This window comes from Carcharhinus amblyrhynchos, chromosome 24, assembly GCF_965287045.1.
Source record: "Carcharhinus amblyrhynchos chromosome 24, sCarAmb.v2.hapA, whole genome shotgun sequence".
NCBI lineage: Eukaryota > Metazoa > Chordata > Chondrichthyes > Carcharhiniformes > Carcharhinidae > Carcharhinus > Carcharhinus amblyrhynchos.
In genome coordinates this window covers 3922915-3938210 of record NC_137347.1, presented here as the reverse complement: position 1 = coordinate 3938210, position 15296 = coordinate 3922915, and the positions used below count along the sequence as shown (strand labels likewise).

Below are 15296 nucleotides of genomic sequence, written 5' to 3'. Positions count from 1 at the left end.
CAGGGAATCCAAAAATAAATGCAGGAATAGGCCACCAGACCGATCAAGCCTGCCCACCATTCAACACAATCATGGCTGATCTATGCTGACCTGAACTCCTTTCTGTGCCATTTCCCCATAGCCCTGTATTCCTCAATCTATCCATAGTTATTAATTTCATCTCATTATTCATTTTATCATCCTTCTTTCTTACTTCCAATTTTTCACTTCTCCATTCCAGCCCTACTTCTCCACCACCCCACCACGCCCCTTCCTCCCTGGCATGAAGGGCCCTAAAGCCCTAAAGAATGGGTGAGGGGATACAATGTGGCACCAATGGTGCATGGCATTTTTTTGCAGGATGAGGGGGTGTGAACAAGGCATGCATGTGTTTACTTTAAATGGGACAAAGTTCCACATTATTGAGTTGTGCCTTTTAATCTGCTCACTTCGACATCCAGCATCCCCTGTGGCTGCCTCCAAATTAACCTTGAGTTGACTGGCTTGACTCTAGCCTGCACCCCCAACCTGCCCCTGCTGAGCCCCACTCACCCCCCAAATGAAGATTAGGGACAGTTTCACCTGAGGCAGATGCGTCAAGCTTCGCGTTTTTCTGATTCCCACTACTTTCCTTGAGGATGAAAATTCAAGTCTTTATCTCCAATCTTTTGCTATCGCTGCATATAAAACCTGAAATTCCATTCTTAACAGCATTGTGATGTACCTGCATTACATGGACTGCAGTGATTCAAGATGGCGGATTGTCCAATATAATTATGGATAGGCAACAAATGATGCCTTTGCCAGCAGCAGTCCCTTCCCATGTAATAATAAAACAATTATTTTCAGAAACTCTGAAAAATAGTTTTACTGCTACTTTTGACTGCTGCTAGTATCATTGTATTATACAGTGAACAATATGAGGTATGTGCCTAAACTGACATAATATTGCATTGCTACTGTTTTAGATTTTATCAGAAATAAATGCAATATGTGAATAAACTGTTTGCAATATAATAGACTGTACATCCCACAGGTATTGATTTAATAATGAAGTTTCTCTGTTAATGTAACATTGATTTAGGGGTGTACTATTAATCAGACATGTTAAAAAGATGGGCTGAGATAAGTGGGGAATTGAAGGATGTTGCTAAAAATACTTGATTAAGAGTTACAAATATAGTATTGACATAAACCGACTTAATCACGGAAAATGGTTTATCTTTAAGGACGAAGAATATTCTGGAAAGATCTGTGTTTTTAAAAGACACTTTCCCTTAAAGGTTAATGCAAGGACTCTGGCTGCTGCTGTTCCTAGAAAAGACAATATTTTACAAGAAAAGGTAATTAAGCAGTTTTAAAGAATCGGGAAACCTTTTGACTCTGGGGACTGTACACAAAAGGGTTACATGATGGTTTAGATTAGTAGGAAGGAGGACCTAGAGGCAATCAGCATCAGTTAGAGGAATAGTAGAAAAGAAGACCCTGAAGCAGTAATATTAGCTCGAAGAGCGGTCTAGTCTATCTCCCCAGAACCTTCTGACAGAGATCAAAGTGTGACATCGCTTCTCAGCCTTTTGGCTAAGGTCAAGCTTCAGATCAAGCCCAAGATGGGGCATAGTGCCTTATCTTGTAAGTTTCAATCTTGTTTGTCTTCCTTGAGAGGGCCTTGAATTGAGCCAATTGGATCTTGAATATGGTTTTTGGATCCGGCAAGTGTTGGATTTAGGTTTGCCTGGTCCATTCTGAGCATTGGCTTTACAACTTTTTAAAAATCATAGTGTGACGCCACAGGAAAACAAGCAAGTGGTTGGATGGTGGCATTTATTTTTAAAACTTATCCTTTGGCTCAACTTTGTGGAGCAGAGAGAATTATATCTTAGATAGGCATTAATAGTCAGGAGCAGATAAAAGAGAAGCAAACACTGGGGCCTTTGCTTACCTTTGGGGAGCAGGGGAAACCAGATCTCACCTATTTGGGAGCTGGCTGAGTTTCAAAAAGATCTGATTGACACCACAAGAAAACTGTAAATTCATTGGTTGTTGAGAAACTACTGTTAGAAAGTTGAAAATTAGAAAAGCATATTTTTTTAAAGAAGTAGGTACTTTGATTTAAGTAAGAAACATAAGCAAGAAGGAAATAAAGTCAAGAAAAGTAAAATGAAGTAATATTGATAAACCAAAGTGTAATTAAGTTAACCTAAATGAAGTAAATTTTGACATTGCAGCGCAGCTCAGTTGTGTCCAGTAATATGTGGGTCTCTACCTCTGACCTAGACAATCTTATGTGCAGGAGATGTCACCACTTGCAGAAACTTAAACTTTTTGTTTCAGAGCTCCAGCAATAGCTGGAGTCACTGTGCCACGTCTGAGCTACGTGGATAGCACATTCAGATAGGTTGTTACATCACAGCTTAGGAGCATGGAGGTAGAAAGGGAATGGGTGTTTGTCTAAGAGAATGAAGCAGGTAATGCGCTAGTCCTCTGGATCCCACTCGTTCATTGGATACAGATAAGCATATCAGTTCCTAGGAGGGGTGGAATCAGAGCCATGCCTGTTGTATGCTGAGAAGTCTCACAACACCAGGTTAAAGTCCAACCAGTTTATTTGATAGTAATCCCACAAGCTTTTGAAAATACTGTTCCTTCGTCAGGTGTGTGGAAGGTTCTGATCAGAGAAGGGCATATAAAGTCACACACAGTTTACAGAATGCTGATTAGAATGCAAGTCTTTACAGCTAACCTGCTATTCACGCCTTAAAGATGCAGACAGTGTGAGTGGAGATAGCATTATGCATAGGTTAAAGAGATGTGTATTGTCTCCAGACAGACAGTAAGTGAGATTTTGCAAGCCCAGGCAAGTCATGGCGGTCACAGATAGTGTGACATGAACCCAAGATCCCAGTTGAGGCTGTCCTCATGTGTGCAGAACTTGGCTATCAGTCTCTGCTCAGCGACTTTGCGCTGTCGTGTGTCGTGAAGGCTGCCTTGGAGAATGCTTACCCGAAGATCAGAGGCCGAATGCCCGTGACCGCTGAAGTGTTTGCCAACAGGAAGGGAACAGTCTTGCCTGGTGATTGTCAAACGATGTTCATTCATCTGTTGATGTAGCATCTGTATGGTCTCCCCAATGTACCGTGCTTCAGGACATCCTTTCCTGCAGCGTATTAGGTAGACAACGTTGGCCGAGTTGCAAGAGTATGTGCCATGTACCTGGTGGATGATGTTCTGACGTGAGATGGTGTCATCCATGTCGATGATCTGGCATGTCTTGCAAAGGTTGCTGTGGCAGGGTTGTGTGGTGTTGTGGTCACTGTCCTCCTGAAGGCTGGGTAGTTTGCTGCGAACTACGGTCTGTTTGAGGTTGTGCGATTGTTTGAAGGCAAGAAGTGGGGGTGTGGGGATGGCCCTGGCGAGATGTTCATCTTCATCGTTGTCTACCTAATATGCTGCAGGAAAGGATGTCCTGAAGCATGGTGCATTTGGGAGACCATGCAGGCGCTACGACAACAGATGAATGAACATCGCTGGACAATCACCAGGCAAGACTGTTCCCTTCCTGCTGGCGAACACTTCAGCGGTCACAGGCATTCGGCCTCTGATCTTTTGGTAAGCGTCCTCCAAGGCGGCCTTCACGACACATGACTTGTCTGGGCTTGCAAAATCTCACTTACCGTCTGTCTGGAGACAATACGCATCTCTTTAACCTATGCATAATGCTATCTCCACTCACATGGTCTGTATGTTTAAGACTTGAATAGCAGGTTAGCTGTGAAGACTTACATTCTAATCAGTGTTCTGTAAACTGTGTGTGACTTTATATGCCCTTCTTTGATCAGAACCTTCCACACACCTGACGAAGGAACAGTGGTTCCGAAAGCTTGTGGGACTACTGTCAAATAAACTGGTTGGACTTTAACCTGGTTGTGAGACTACTTACTGTGTTTACCCCAGTCCAACGCTGGCATCTCTACATCATGTGGTATGGTGAGCAGCTCTACCGTAGGTGGGATGGAAGAAGAAAGAAAGAGGAGTAAGGATAGTGGTTTAGTTGTTTCTGTGACTGGACATGACTCCTGGATGGCATATTGTATAGTGCCAGGGTTAAGAATGTCACAAAGGGCTGCAGGACATTCTTCTGGGGAAGTGTGAACAGCCAGAGGTCGTGGTCCACATTGGTCCCAATGACTTAGCTAGGAAAGGGTATCAAGCTAGTAAGCATTGACATAGGAAAATTAAACAATTGATCAACTGGCTGGAAAGCTGGTGTAGGAAGGTGGATTCCACGGAAGGTGGGATTTGTACAAGTCGGCTGGCCTATACCTAAACATACCCTTGCAAGGAGGTTTGCTCACTCGTGTTATTTGTAGGTGTTTAAACTAGATTAGCAGAGGAATGGGAACTTGAGGATAGATTGAGGTAGGACAAATTCAGTGGGGATACAGGAGGCAGAAAATTAGCAAGTGACTCCGAAAGAAGAAGCAAAAGTTAAAAAATGTATAACATGAGAATTTAGCAGTGACAATAGGTGTATATGTAAATACAAAGACTTATAGCTGATGAGCTGAGGGTGCAGATAGTCACATGGCAGCATGAGATAAGTACTGTACCAGAAACTTGGTTTAAAGAGGGGTGAAAATGGCAGCAGAGCATCTCTGCATTTAGAGTTTTCAGGCAGGATAGAAAGAAGCGTAAAAGCAGTGGGGGTGTTGTATTATTGGTTAAGATATCAATTACAGCTGTGAGGAGGGCTGATATACTGTATGATTCATCAAATGAAGCCATATGGGTTGATCTCAGAAATTAGAAAAGGGGCAGCCAAAGTGCTGGGAGTAGTAATGGACCCCAAATAGTGAAAAGAAGATAAAAAAGCAAATATGTAAGCAAATATCTGAGTGCAATACAATAGGGCAATAATAGTTGAAAACCTCAACTACCCGAATATCAACTGGCATACTAACAATGTAAAAGCAATGGGGGCACAACATTCTTAAACTGCATTCAAGGGCATGTAACAAGCCCAACAAAAGGAGACATAATAGATTTAGTATTAGGAAATGAAGCAGGGCAAGTGAATGATACTGCAGTGGGTCACCACTTTGGAGATATGACCATAATAGTTAGATTTAGCATCATGTGGAATAGGACAAAAGTACAATAAAAGTTCTCGATTGTAGCAAAAGTGGACTGGATATAGCTATTTGAAGGAAAATCATTGACAGATCAATGGGAGATTACATAAGCATCATGTGATCACAAATAAAAAAGCCTGTTCTCCTGAAAATAGAGCCTTTGATAATCCAGAAGCGTTCAGGGTAAGATAAAGCAGAAAATGAAAGCTTATGTTAGTCATACAAAATTAATACTGTGAGAAAACTAGAGAAGTATAGAAAATATAGGATTGAAGTAAAAAAGGGAAATTAGAAAAAGAGTGGATATGAAAAAAATATTGGCAGGTAAAATCAAGGAACTCCCAAAGTTGTATTATCAATACATTCCGAGCAAGAGGATAACCAAGGAAAAGTTAGGGCCCATCAGAGATATACAAGGTAACTTCAAGTTTGATTGCAGGTGATGTCAACAGCGCTCTTAATGAGTACTTTGTCTTCGCAAAGGAGAGAGAGATGGCATAGGTATTCGAGTTAAAGAAGAGGAGTGTGTAATATTAGGTAGAATAAGCATAATGAGAGAGGAAGTATTGGATGGACTGTCATCACTGCCATCCTTTAAATTAGATAAATCACGAGGGCTGTTAAAGAAAGCTGGGTAAAATAGTGGATGCAATGAGGATTATTTTCCGATCCTCACCAGATACTTATAGGTGACGGATCAAATGATTCAAGGCCTTCAAATCTTGTACCATTTAAAAAAGATTTGAGGGATAAGACAATGATTATAGATCATTAAGTCTGACAGGATAAACTGTTACTTAGAAAGGAACAGATTAATCAGTGATAGACTGCATTGTTTTATTTGGGGAAGATTATGTCTTACTAATTTAATTGAATTTTCAAGAAAGTAACAGGGAGGATTAATGAGGGGAGTACAGTGGATGTTGGCTACATAGAATTTAATAAAGCATTTGATAAGCCCCAAATGGCAAACTAGTCAGAAAAGTAAAAGCAGATGACAGAAGAATGGTCATGTAGTTATTGATAGTGAAGAGGACAACTGTTGACTTCAGAATGATATCAGTGGTTTAGGTGAATGTGCGGAAAAGTGGCAAATGGAAGTCAATCCAGAAAAATGTGTAGTAATGCATTTGGGGAAAACAAACAAAGTAAAGGAATATTCAAAGAATGGGAAAACATTGAGAGAGGTAGAAGAAATGAGAGACCTTGGAGTGCATGCTCACAGGTCCCTGAGGATGGCAGGATGGATGGCTAAGATGGTAAAGAAACTATGTTGAATGCCGTCATTTATTGGATAATGTATAAAATACAAAAGCAGGGATGTAATGCTGGAACTGGAGAAAATACTGGTTAGGCCACAGCTGGAATTGTGTGTAGAGTTTTTGTCATCACATTACAGAACGGGTGTAATTGTTCTGGAGAGAGCGTAGAGGAGAGATACAAGAATATTGCCAGGATTTGAAAATTGCAGATCTAAGGAAACATTGGATAGCGAGAGTTGTTCTCCTTAGAACAGAGGAGGATGGAGGGTGACTTTAAATGAGTGTACAAGTTTATAAGGGATCAAGATAGAGTAGACAGGAAAGATCTGTTTCTACATAAGAACTAGGAGCAGGTCATCTGGCCCCTCAAGCCTGCTCCGCCATTCAATAAGAATATGGCTGATCTTTTCATGGACTCAGCTCCCATTACCTTTAATTCTTTACGTTCAAAAATGTATCTGTCCTTGCCTTAAAAACATACAATGAGGTAGCCTCGACTGCTTCACTAGACAGGGAATTCCACAGATTCACAACCCTTTGGGTGAAATTGTTTCTCCTCAACTCAGTCCTAAATCTGCTCCCCCTTATTATGAGGCCTTGCCCCTGAGTTCTACTTTCATTTCCTGTAGAAACAATCTCCCTGCTTCTATCTTATTTATTCCCTTCAAAATCTTATGCGTTTCTATAAGATCTCTCCTCATTCTTCTGAATTCCAATGAGTATAGCTGCAATCTACTCAGTCTTTCCTCATCAGCCAATCCTTTCCACTCCAGAATCAACCTAGTGAATCTCCTCTGCACCCCCTCTAGTATCAGTATATCCTTTCTCAAGTAAGGAGACAAAACTGCACACAGTACTCCAGGGGTGGCCTCACCGACACCTTATACAGCTACAACATAATCTCTCTGTTTTTAAGCACCATCCGTCTGGCAATGACAGACAAAATTACATGTGCCTTCTTAATTGCCTACTGCACTTGCAAACCAACTTCTTGTGATTCATGAACAAGGACACTCAGGTCCCTCTGCACAGCAACATGCTGCAATTTTTTAGCATTTAAATAAAAATCCATTTTGCTTTATTCCTCCAAAATGGATGATTTCACATTTACCAACGTTGTACTCCATCTGTCAGACTATCTATATCCCTTTCCAGACTTTCAGCATCCTCTGTACTCTTTGCTGTGTACTGATCTGAGTCATCTGTGAATTTAGACTTGGTCCCCAACACCAAATTGTCTATGCAAATTGTAAACAATTGTGGTCCCAACACTGATCCCTAAGGTACACCACTAGTCACTGATCGCCAACCAGAAAAACACTCATTTATCCCCACTGTTTGCTTTCTGTTAGTTAACCAAACCTCTATCCATACTAATACATTACCTTAACACCATGCACCTTTATCTTATGCAGCAGCCTTTGATGTGGCACTTTGTCAAATGCCTTCTGAAAACCCAGATACCTCATACTCACAGGTTCTCCATTGTCCATTGCACACTTAATGTTTTCAAAGAATTTCACCAGCTAAGTCAAACATGACCTGCCCTTCATGAACCCATGCTGCGTTGTGCAATGGGACAATTTATATCCATATGTCTCACTATTTCTTCTTTGGTGATTGATTTGAGCATTTTCCCTATAACGGAAGTTAAGCTACCCAGCCTAAAGTTACTTGCGTTTTGTCTACCTGCTTTTTCAAACGTTGTCACATTTGCTGTTTTCCAATCTATAAGACCTACCTCAGAGTTCAGTGAATTTTGGTAAATTACCACTAGTGCATTTGCTATTTCGCCCGCCATCTCTTTTTGTACCCTGAGAGATGCATTCCATCAGGGTCAGGAGACTTGTCTACCTTTAGCTCCATTAGCTTGTCCAACACTACCTCTTTAGTGATCATTCCTAGGTCCTCATCTGCCATATCCTTCTTGTCATCAATTTTTGGCATGCTATTTGTGTCTGCCTGTTCAATGTACAGGACCTTGGTGACACCACATTTGGAATATTGTGTGCAGTTCTGGTCACCTCACTATAAGAAGGATGTGGAAGCATTGGAGAGAGTGCAGGGGAGATTTATCAGGATGCTGCCTGGTTTGGGAGGTAGGTCTTATGAGGAAAGGTTGAGGGAACTAGTACTTTTCTCTTTAGAGCGGAGGAGGATGAGAGGCAACTTAACAGAGGTTTATAAGATGATGAGACGGATAGATAGAGTGGACTTTAGAGACTATTTCCTTGGATGGATGTAGCTGTTACTAGAGGGCATAACTATAACGTTCATGGTGGGAGATATTGGAGGAATGTCCGAGGTAGGTTCTTTACTCAGAGAGTGATTGGGGTGTGGAATGGACTGCCTGCTGTGATAATGGAGTCGGATTTTAGGAACTTTCAAGCAGATATTGGAGAGGCACATGGAGCACACCAGAATGATAGGAAGTGGGATAGCTTGATCTTGGTATTGGATAAAGCTTGGCACAACATCAAGGGCTGAAGGGCCTGTACTATGCTGTATTGTTCTATGTTCTATGCCTCGGTCATTTCCTCATTTCCAGTTATTATATCCCCCTTCTCATCCTCTAGAAGACCAATATTGACTTTCGCCATTCCTTTTCATTTTATGTATTTGTAGAAACTTTTGCTATCTGTTTTTATAGTCTGAGCTGGTAAGCTAGCTCAGACTATAAAAACTAATTATGAGATTAAGCCAGTCTCATAATCCGTCTTAATTTTCTTTTTGCGGCTTTTTTCATGGTTTCTTGTTGACCTTTAAAAGTTTTCCAATCCTCTAGTTTCCCACTAATCTTTGCCACTTTGTATGCATTTTCTTTCAATTTGATACCCTCCTTTATTTCCTTAGATATCCATGGCCGATTATCTCTTTTTCTACTGTTATTCCTTAACACTGGTGTATACTTTTGCTGAGCACTGTGAAGAATCATTTGGAAAATGCTCCACTGTTCCTCAATTGTCCCACTATAAAGTTTTTGCTCCCAGTCTACCTGAGCCAACTCCTCCCTCATTTCATTGAAGTCTCCTCTGTTTAAGCACAATACACTGGTATTGAATTTTACCTTCTCACATTCCATCTGCATTTTAAATTCAACCATACTAGGATCCCTAACTGTAAGATCATTAATTATTCCTGTCTCATTACACAGGATGTGGAGATGCCAGCGAATGACTGGGGTAAGCACAAAAAGAAGTCTCACAACAAACACCAGGTTAAAGTTCAACAGGTTTATTTGGCAGCACAAGTTTTCGGAGCATTGTCCCTTCATCAGGTGAGTGGGAGTTGTGTCCACAAACAGGGCATAGATAGACACAAACTCAATTTACAAGATAATGGTTGAAATGTGAGTCTTTACAGTAATCAAGTCTTAAAGATACAGACAATGTGAATGGAGAGAGGGCCAAGCACAAGTTAAAGAGGTGTTTATTGTCTCCAGCCAGGACAGTTAGTGAGATTTTGCAAGCCCAGGCAAGTCATGGGGGTTACAGATAGTGTGACTGTGTGTGGAATTTAGCATTCAGTTTCAGCTCAGCGATTCTGCGTTGTTGGGTGTCGTGAAGGCTGCCTTGGAGAACACTTACCTGAAGATCAGAGGCTGAATGCCCATGACTGCTGAAGTATTCCCCTTTTGGAAGGGAACACTCCTGCCTGATGGTTGTCGAACAGTGTTCACTCATCCATTGTCGTAGCATCTGCATGGTCTCCCCAGTGCACAATGCCTCGGGATATCCTTTCCCTCAGCATATCAGGTAGAAATGTTGGCCGAGTCGCAGGAGTATGACACGTGTACCTGATAGATAGTGTTCTCACGTGAGATGATGGCATCGTGTAGATGATCTGGCATGTTTTGCAGAACAGGGCTGTGTGCTGGCAGGTTGTGTGGTGTTGTAGTCACTGTTCTCCTGAAAGCTGGGTAGTTTGCTGTGCATAATGGTCTGTTTGAGGTTGTGTGGGTTCATATCACATTATTTGTAACCCTTGCATGGGCTTGCAAAATCTCACTAACTGTCCTGGCTGGAGACAATAACCTCTTTAACTTGTGCTTAACTCTGTCTCCACTCACATTGTCTGTACCTTGAAGACTTGATTACCTGTAAAGGTTCACATTCCAACCATTATCTTGTAAATTGAATTTGTGTTTATCTATGCCCTGTTTGTGAACACAACTCCCACTCACCTGATGAAGGGGCACTGTTCCGAAAGCTGGTGCTGCCAAATAAATCTGTTGGATTTTAACCTGGTGTTGTGAGACTTCTTACTGTCATTACACAGGATCAGATCTAGGATAGCTTGCTCCCTCATAGTTTCCATTACATACTGTTCAAGAAACCATCAGGGATACATTCCATGAACTCTTCCTCAAGGCCACCCTGACCAACTTGGTTTGACCAATTAACATGTAGATTAAAATCCCCCATGATAATTGCTATACCATTTTTACATGCGTCAGTTATTTCTTTGTTTATTTCTCGCCCCACCTTGATGTTATGATTTGGTGGCCTATAGACCTTTTTCTCTTTACTATTTCTAATTTCCACCTATATGGATTCAATCTTTTTTTCCATAGAACCGATATCATTTCTCTCTAAGCCCTGAAGCCTTCCTTAAATATTAAAGCTACACCACCTCCTTTACCTTCCTGGCTGTCCTTCCAAACAGTCTGATATCCCTGGATATTTAACTCCCAATCATGATCATCCTGCAACCATAATGGCTACCAAATCACAATGATTTGTGCCATCAACTCATTTACCTTGTTTCGAATGCTACGAGCATTCAGATAAAGTGCCCATATGCTAGTTTTTGTACCTTCTTCTTGAATCTTAACACCTCCATTAATAACATCTCCTGAATTTTCCTTTTAATTTTTTTCCTGATTTTTGATGCAGTTGAAACCTTCTCCCCACATGCTAACCTGCTGCTTTGCTTTCCATTAACCATAATACTTTCCATCGTTTTAATCTTCCCTTCCCCCAACTTGCTGATGCAGAGGTCAATTCCAGATTTAAGGTGATTGGCAGAAGGATTAGAGGGGACATAACAAAAAGAAACCTTCAGCCAGATGAGGGTGGGTGTTTGAAATTCACTGCTTGGTTTGGTGGTGAAAGCAGAAACCCTCAACTCACTTAAAGAGGTACCTGGATCTGCACCTGAAACGCTGCAACTTGCAAGGCTGCAGACCAGGTGTTGGGAGATGGAATGAGAATGGATAGCTATTTTTTCTTTTTTGACCTGTGCAGACACAATGGGCTGAATGGCCACTTTCTGTGCATAACTTTTCTATGACACTATGGTGTAGCTAGCTGCGTAAATCATTTAAATATGTGTTGTGACCTACGCAGTCACGGAACTAGAAGCAGACAGTGCACTCCTCTCATCACAGTCTTAACAGTGTATCAAAGTAAAGCAATGTAGAGGAAGTCTTTGTTGCGTTAAGAGAACCAGGTTATGTAGAGAGATACGTGCTCAAAGGAGAAATATGTATTAAAGGGGGCCCACATTGAAAATGGCATGCAATAGAAAGGGATGTATGATAAAAAATATACTGTAAGAAGGAGAGCTATATTCTAAAGACAATCTGTTCTATCGAAATTTCAGTCAAGTATAAAACTCATGGGAGGGAGGTACAGCGTGAAGTAGGTTATGCAAGAACCGTGTTATGGAAAATGGGGTTGATGTGTAATGAGATTAGTGGGCAGATCATTTTTCAGTTAAATTAGAGAAGTGGCTATTTGTTGATGAACGTTATATTCTCACCGTATAAACGTTGAATTGATGGACTGGAGGAGACCTATTTTGACTCGCTCCCCCACCTAGCCTCGTCTCCCCCTAAACAATGTAGTTCAAACAATTAGCCTAAACAAAGACCACCTTAATCCTTCATTTCCTTATGAATTTTAGTCATGTTATTCCTAAATCAACTCTTGTCTTAAGTATAGAGTCCAAGCTCTTTAGGCTTCTCAAACTAACTAACATGATTTGAATTGCAAGTGTTTCTTGTGGACCTCATCAGCACCCTTTCAAAAATACCACCTTTGAGGAGAGAAAATTGGACAGTACTCTGACTAAGGCTTAAAGTCTTGTTCGAGGATGAAATGGTATGCTCCATTTTATAGTGAATTGTCCTGCAAAATACATTTTAATTTACTAAAAATATTAAAGCTCTTATTTTTGGATTTTAAGTCAGCATAGTTCAAAGGGTTAAATGGGTTTATCTTCTTTTTTCAGGAAGTGAAATTAAGATACAACGGAAAATTAGAAGGCAGCATCCAAGATCAGCTGATGACTCTGGAACATTTATGGCACAAATTGGTAATTTTATTGAATTTACTGTGTTAGAATGTTATTAGTTCCAAAGCTGTAACTCAACTCTTAAGTTTTGTTGCCAAAATATGATTTTACAAAAGAAGCCATAGGTTGCCAGTTTCCTATCTGTAATTAAGATTGAGAACTTACTTTTAATGTAGGTTAAATTGTTGCTCTCTTCATGGTTGCAACACTCCCACATTTGCAAGAATTGATCTCTTTGTCAAGTTAAGAATTGGAGCCTAGAAACAAAAGGGTGGTAGTGACATAGTGGTATTGTCACTGGACTAGTATTCCAGAGACGCCGGGTAATGCTCAGGACCTGGGTTTGGATCCCACCATGGCAGATGGTGAAATTTAAAATCAATAAAAATCTGGAATTAAAAGTCTAATGACGATCATGAAACCATTGGCGATTGTCATAAAAACCTATCGGGCTCACTAATGTGCTTAAGTAACAAAATCTGCCAATCCTTGCCTGGTTTGACCTACATGTGGTTAACTCTTAAATGCCCTCTCTAATGGCCCTAGCAAACTACACAGTTCAAGGGCAATTAGGAGGATGGGCGATAAATGCCCACAGACCATGAATGAACAAAAAAAACACTAATTGCTGAGTCTCTGGGATCTCAAATTTTTTTGCAGCTCCATAACTTTTGTCTCCTTCTCAAATAAGATGAAGAATTTGATGTTTGTTAATTCTTTTGATGTTTTAATAAACTGTAAAACTGTTGGGCCGTGATCTACTATTTATCCTAGGTGAATCTGAAGACTATTCAGCCTGCCCTGCTTCTGCAATGTTTCCCGTTTCAGGAGCTGGGCCCTGCAGGAGCAGGCATTCTGGAGTGTGAAGTTCTCTGTGCCAAAGGCGCCACAGTCTCTGGAGGTAGCTGGCTGACCTGATGAGAACCTTAAATTTCTGTTCTCTTAACCCTGCATGGCTGTGGCCTCCTAACAATGCAAGCAGCTCTGATACCATTTCAAAACTTCTTTCCTCTTCTTCCATGATTTTATAAGAGGTCCAATTGGCTTTTATTCTGTTGGCATCAGATGAGTATGCCTAGTGAAATCAGGGATGTCTGTAACCACTTAACACTGTGTTCCCTAAATCCTGCTCTTATGTTAGTGGTCTTTTTTGGATTCTTCATCCTTGGAAAAGCATTTTGGAAATCTACAGTTAAGACTACAACTAGCAATGTTGGGTCATGTCTGGATGTATGGCTACCATGATTTGGGGCTAATTCTTGCTTCTTTGCGCAATCAAAACAGACATAAAAATTACAACTGTTAGAAACTAACTAGGGACATGATTTTAAGAAGTATTGTACACTGGGAGGCTGTTTAATTATCACTAGTTCCTGTGTGACATATCTGCTGAATTGGAAGGATGTTTTCAAAATGTATCATAGTGTGTCAGATGTGGCTCAGTTGATACCACTTTCACCTCTGAGTCTCAAGATTATGGGTTCAAGTTTCAATCTTGGACCTGAACACAAAAATCACAGTTCATACTACAGTGAGTATTGAATGTGTGCTGCACTTTTTATTTGTTTGTTTATTAGTCACAAGTAGGCTTACATTGACACTGCAATGAAGTCACGATGAAAATCTCTTAGTCGCCATACTCTGGCGTCTGTTCAGGCAAACCAAGAGAGAATTTAGCATGGCCAATGCACTTAACCAGCATGTCTTTCGGACTGTGGGAGAAAACAGGAGCATCCGGAAGAAACCCACTCAGATACGGGGTGAATATACAGACTCCGCAAAGACAGTGAATGACTCAAGCCAGGAATCAAACCTTGGTTCCTGGCGCTGTGAGGCAACCACTGTGCTACCGTGCACTTTTAGTGGTTCCACTTTTTGGATGAGACATTAAATTGAGGCTCCTTCTGCCTGTTCTGGTACATGTAAACAATCTAATGGCACTATTTTGAAGAAAAGTTGGGGAGTTCTCTTGTCTCCAGGTTAATATTTATCAACATAATAAAAATGGATTATCTAGTCATTACTGGATTACTATTTATGTAAAATCAGTGCCACATTTCCTGCATTATAACAGTTACTACCTTTCAAAAATACCCAGTTGGCTGTAAAGTGCTTTGAGACGTCAGATTGACATGAAAAGCATTATATAAATGCAAATCGATCCTCTTTAGTATATGGATGAATTGGCATTTCATTGTTAAGATGCTTGTCTTCATTAGGTACAAGAAATTAGGAAAACTTTACGAAACAATTATTGAGAAATTGAATAGTGAAGTGCATCTTCCTCTGTTAGTCTTTGGCTGAGTGTTCACCATTTAAAGTTCTAGCTAAGTCTACTTATGATTAATTATCTTTTGGGTTCATATGTCAGGGTTGTTTTGAAGTTACCTGAAGCATTTTTCATACTTAAGAAAATCACTTGTTTTAGATTTTTAAGGTAATAATTAACTTTTCAACTTTTATATTAGCATATCAGTGTTTCACAGCAAATGGCAGCTTTTTCAGTGGGATAGAAAACTGTTAATATAAACCAGTCAGTTCAATGCAAAGCAGTACAGCCACATGCAATCATCAGCTGGAATGATAACTTAAAGCAACTAAAACAGTTTTATTTTGGCTGATTACA

General features: G+C 40.5%; 1 protein-coding gene across 5 annotated transcripts in view; it reads left to right on the top strand.

Annotated features, from left to right (window-relative positions):
* The window catches only part of adgrb2 (adhesion G protein-coupled receptor B2), a 930376-nt gene that overhangs the window by 255876 nt on the left and 659204 nt on the right, over positions 1-15296 (top strand). For all 5 annotated transcript variants that reach the window (XM_080211622.1, XM_080211621.1, XM_080211620.1 and 2 more), the window contains one exon: positions 12608-12691. In XM_080211622.1, coding sequence (XP_080067748.1) covers positions 12679-12691 — 13 coding nt within the window. In that variant the 5' untranslated portion in view covers positions 12608-12678. The remainder of the gene's footprint in view (positions 1-12607; positions 12692-15296) is intronic.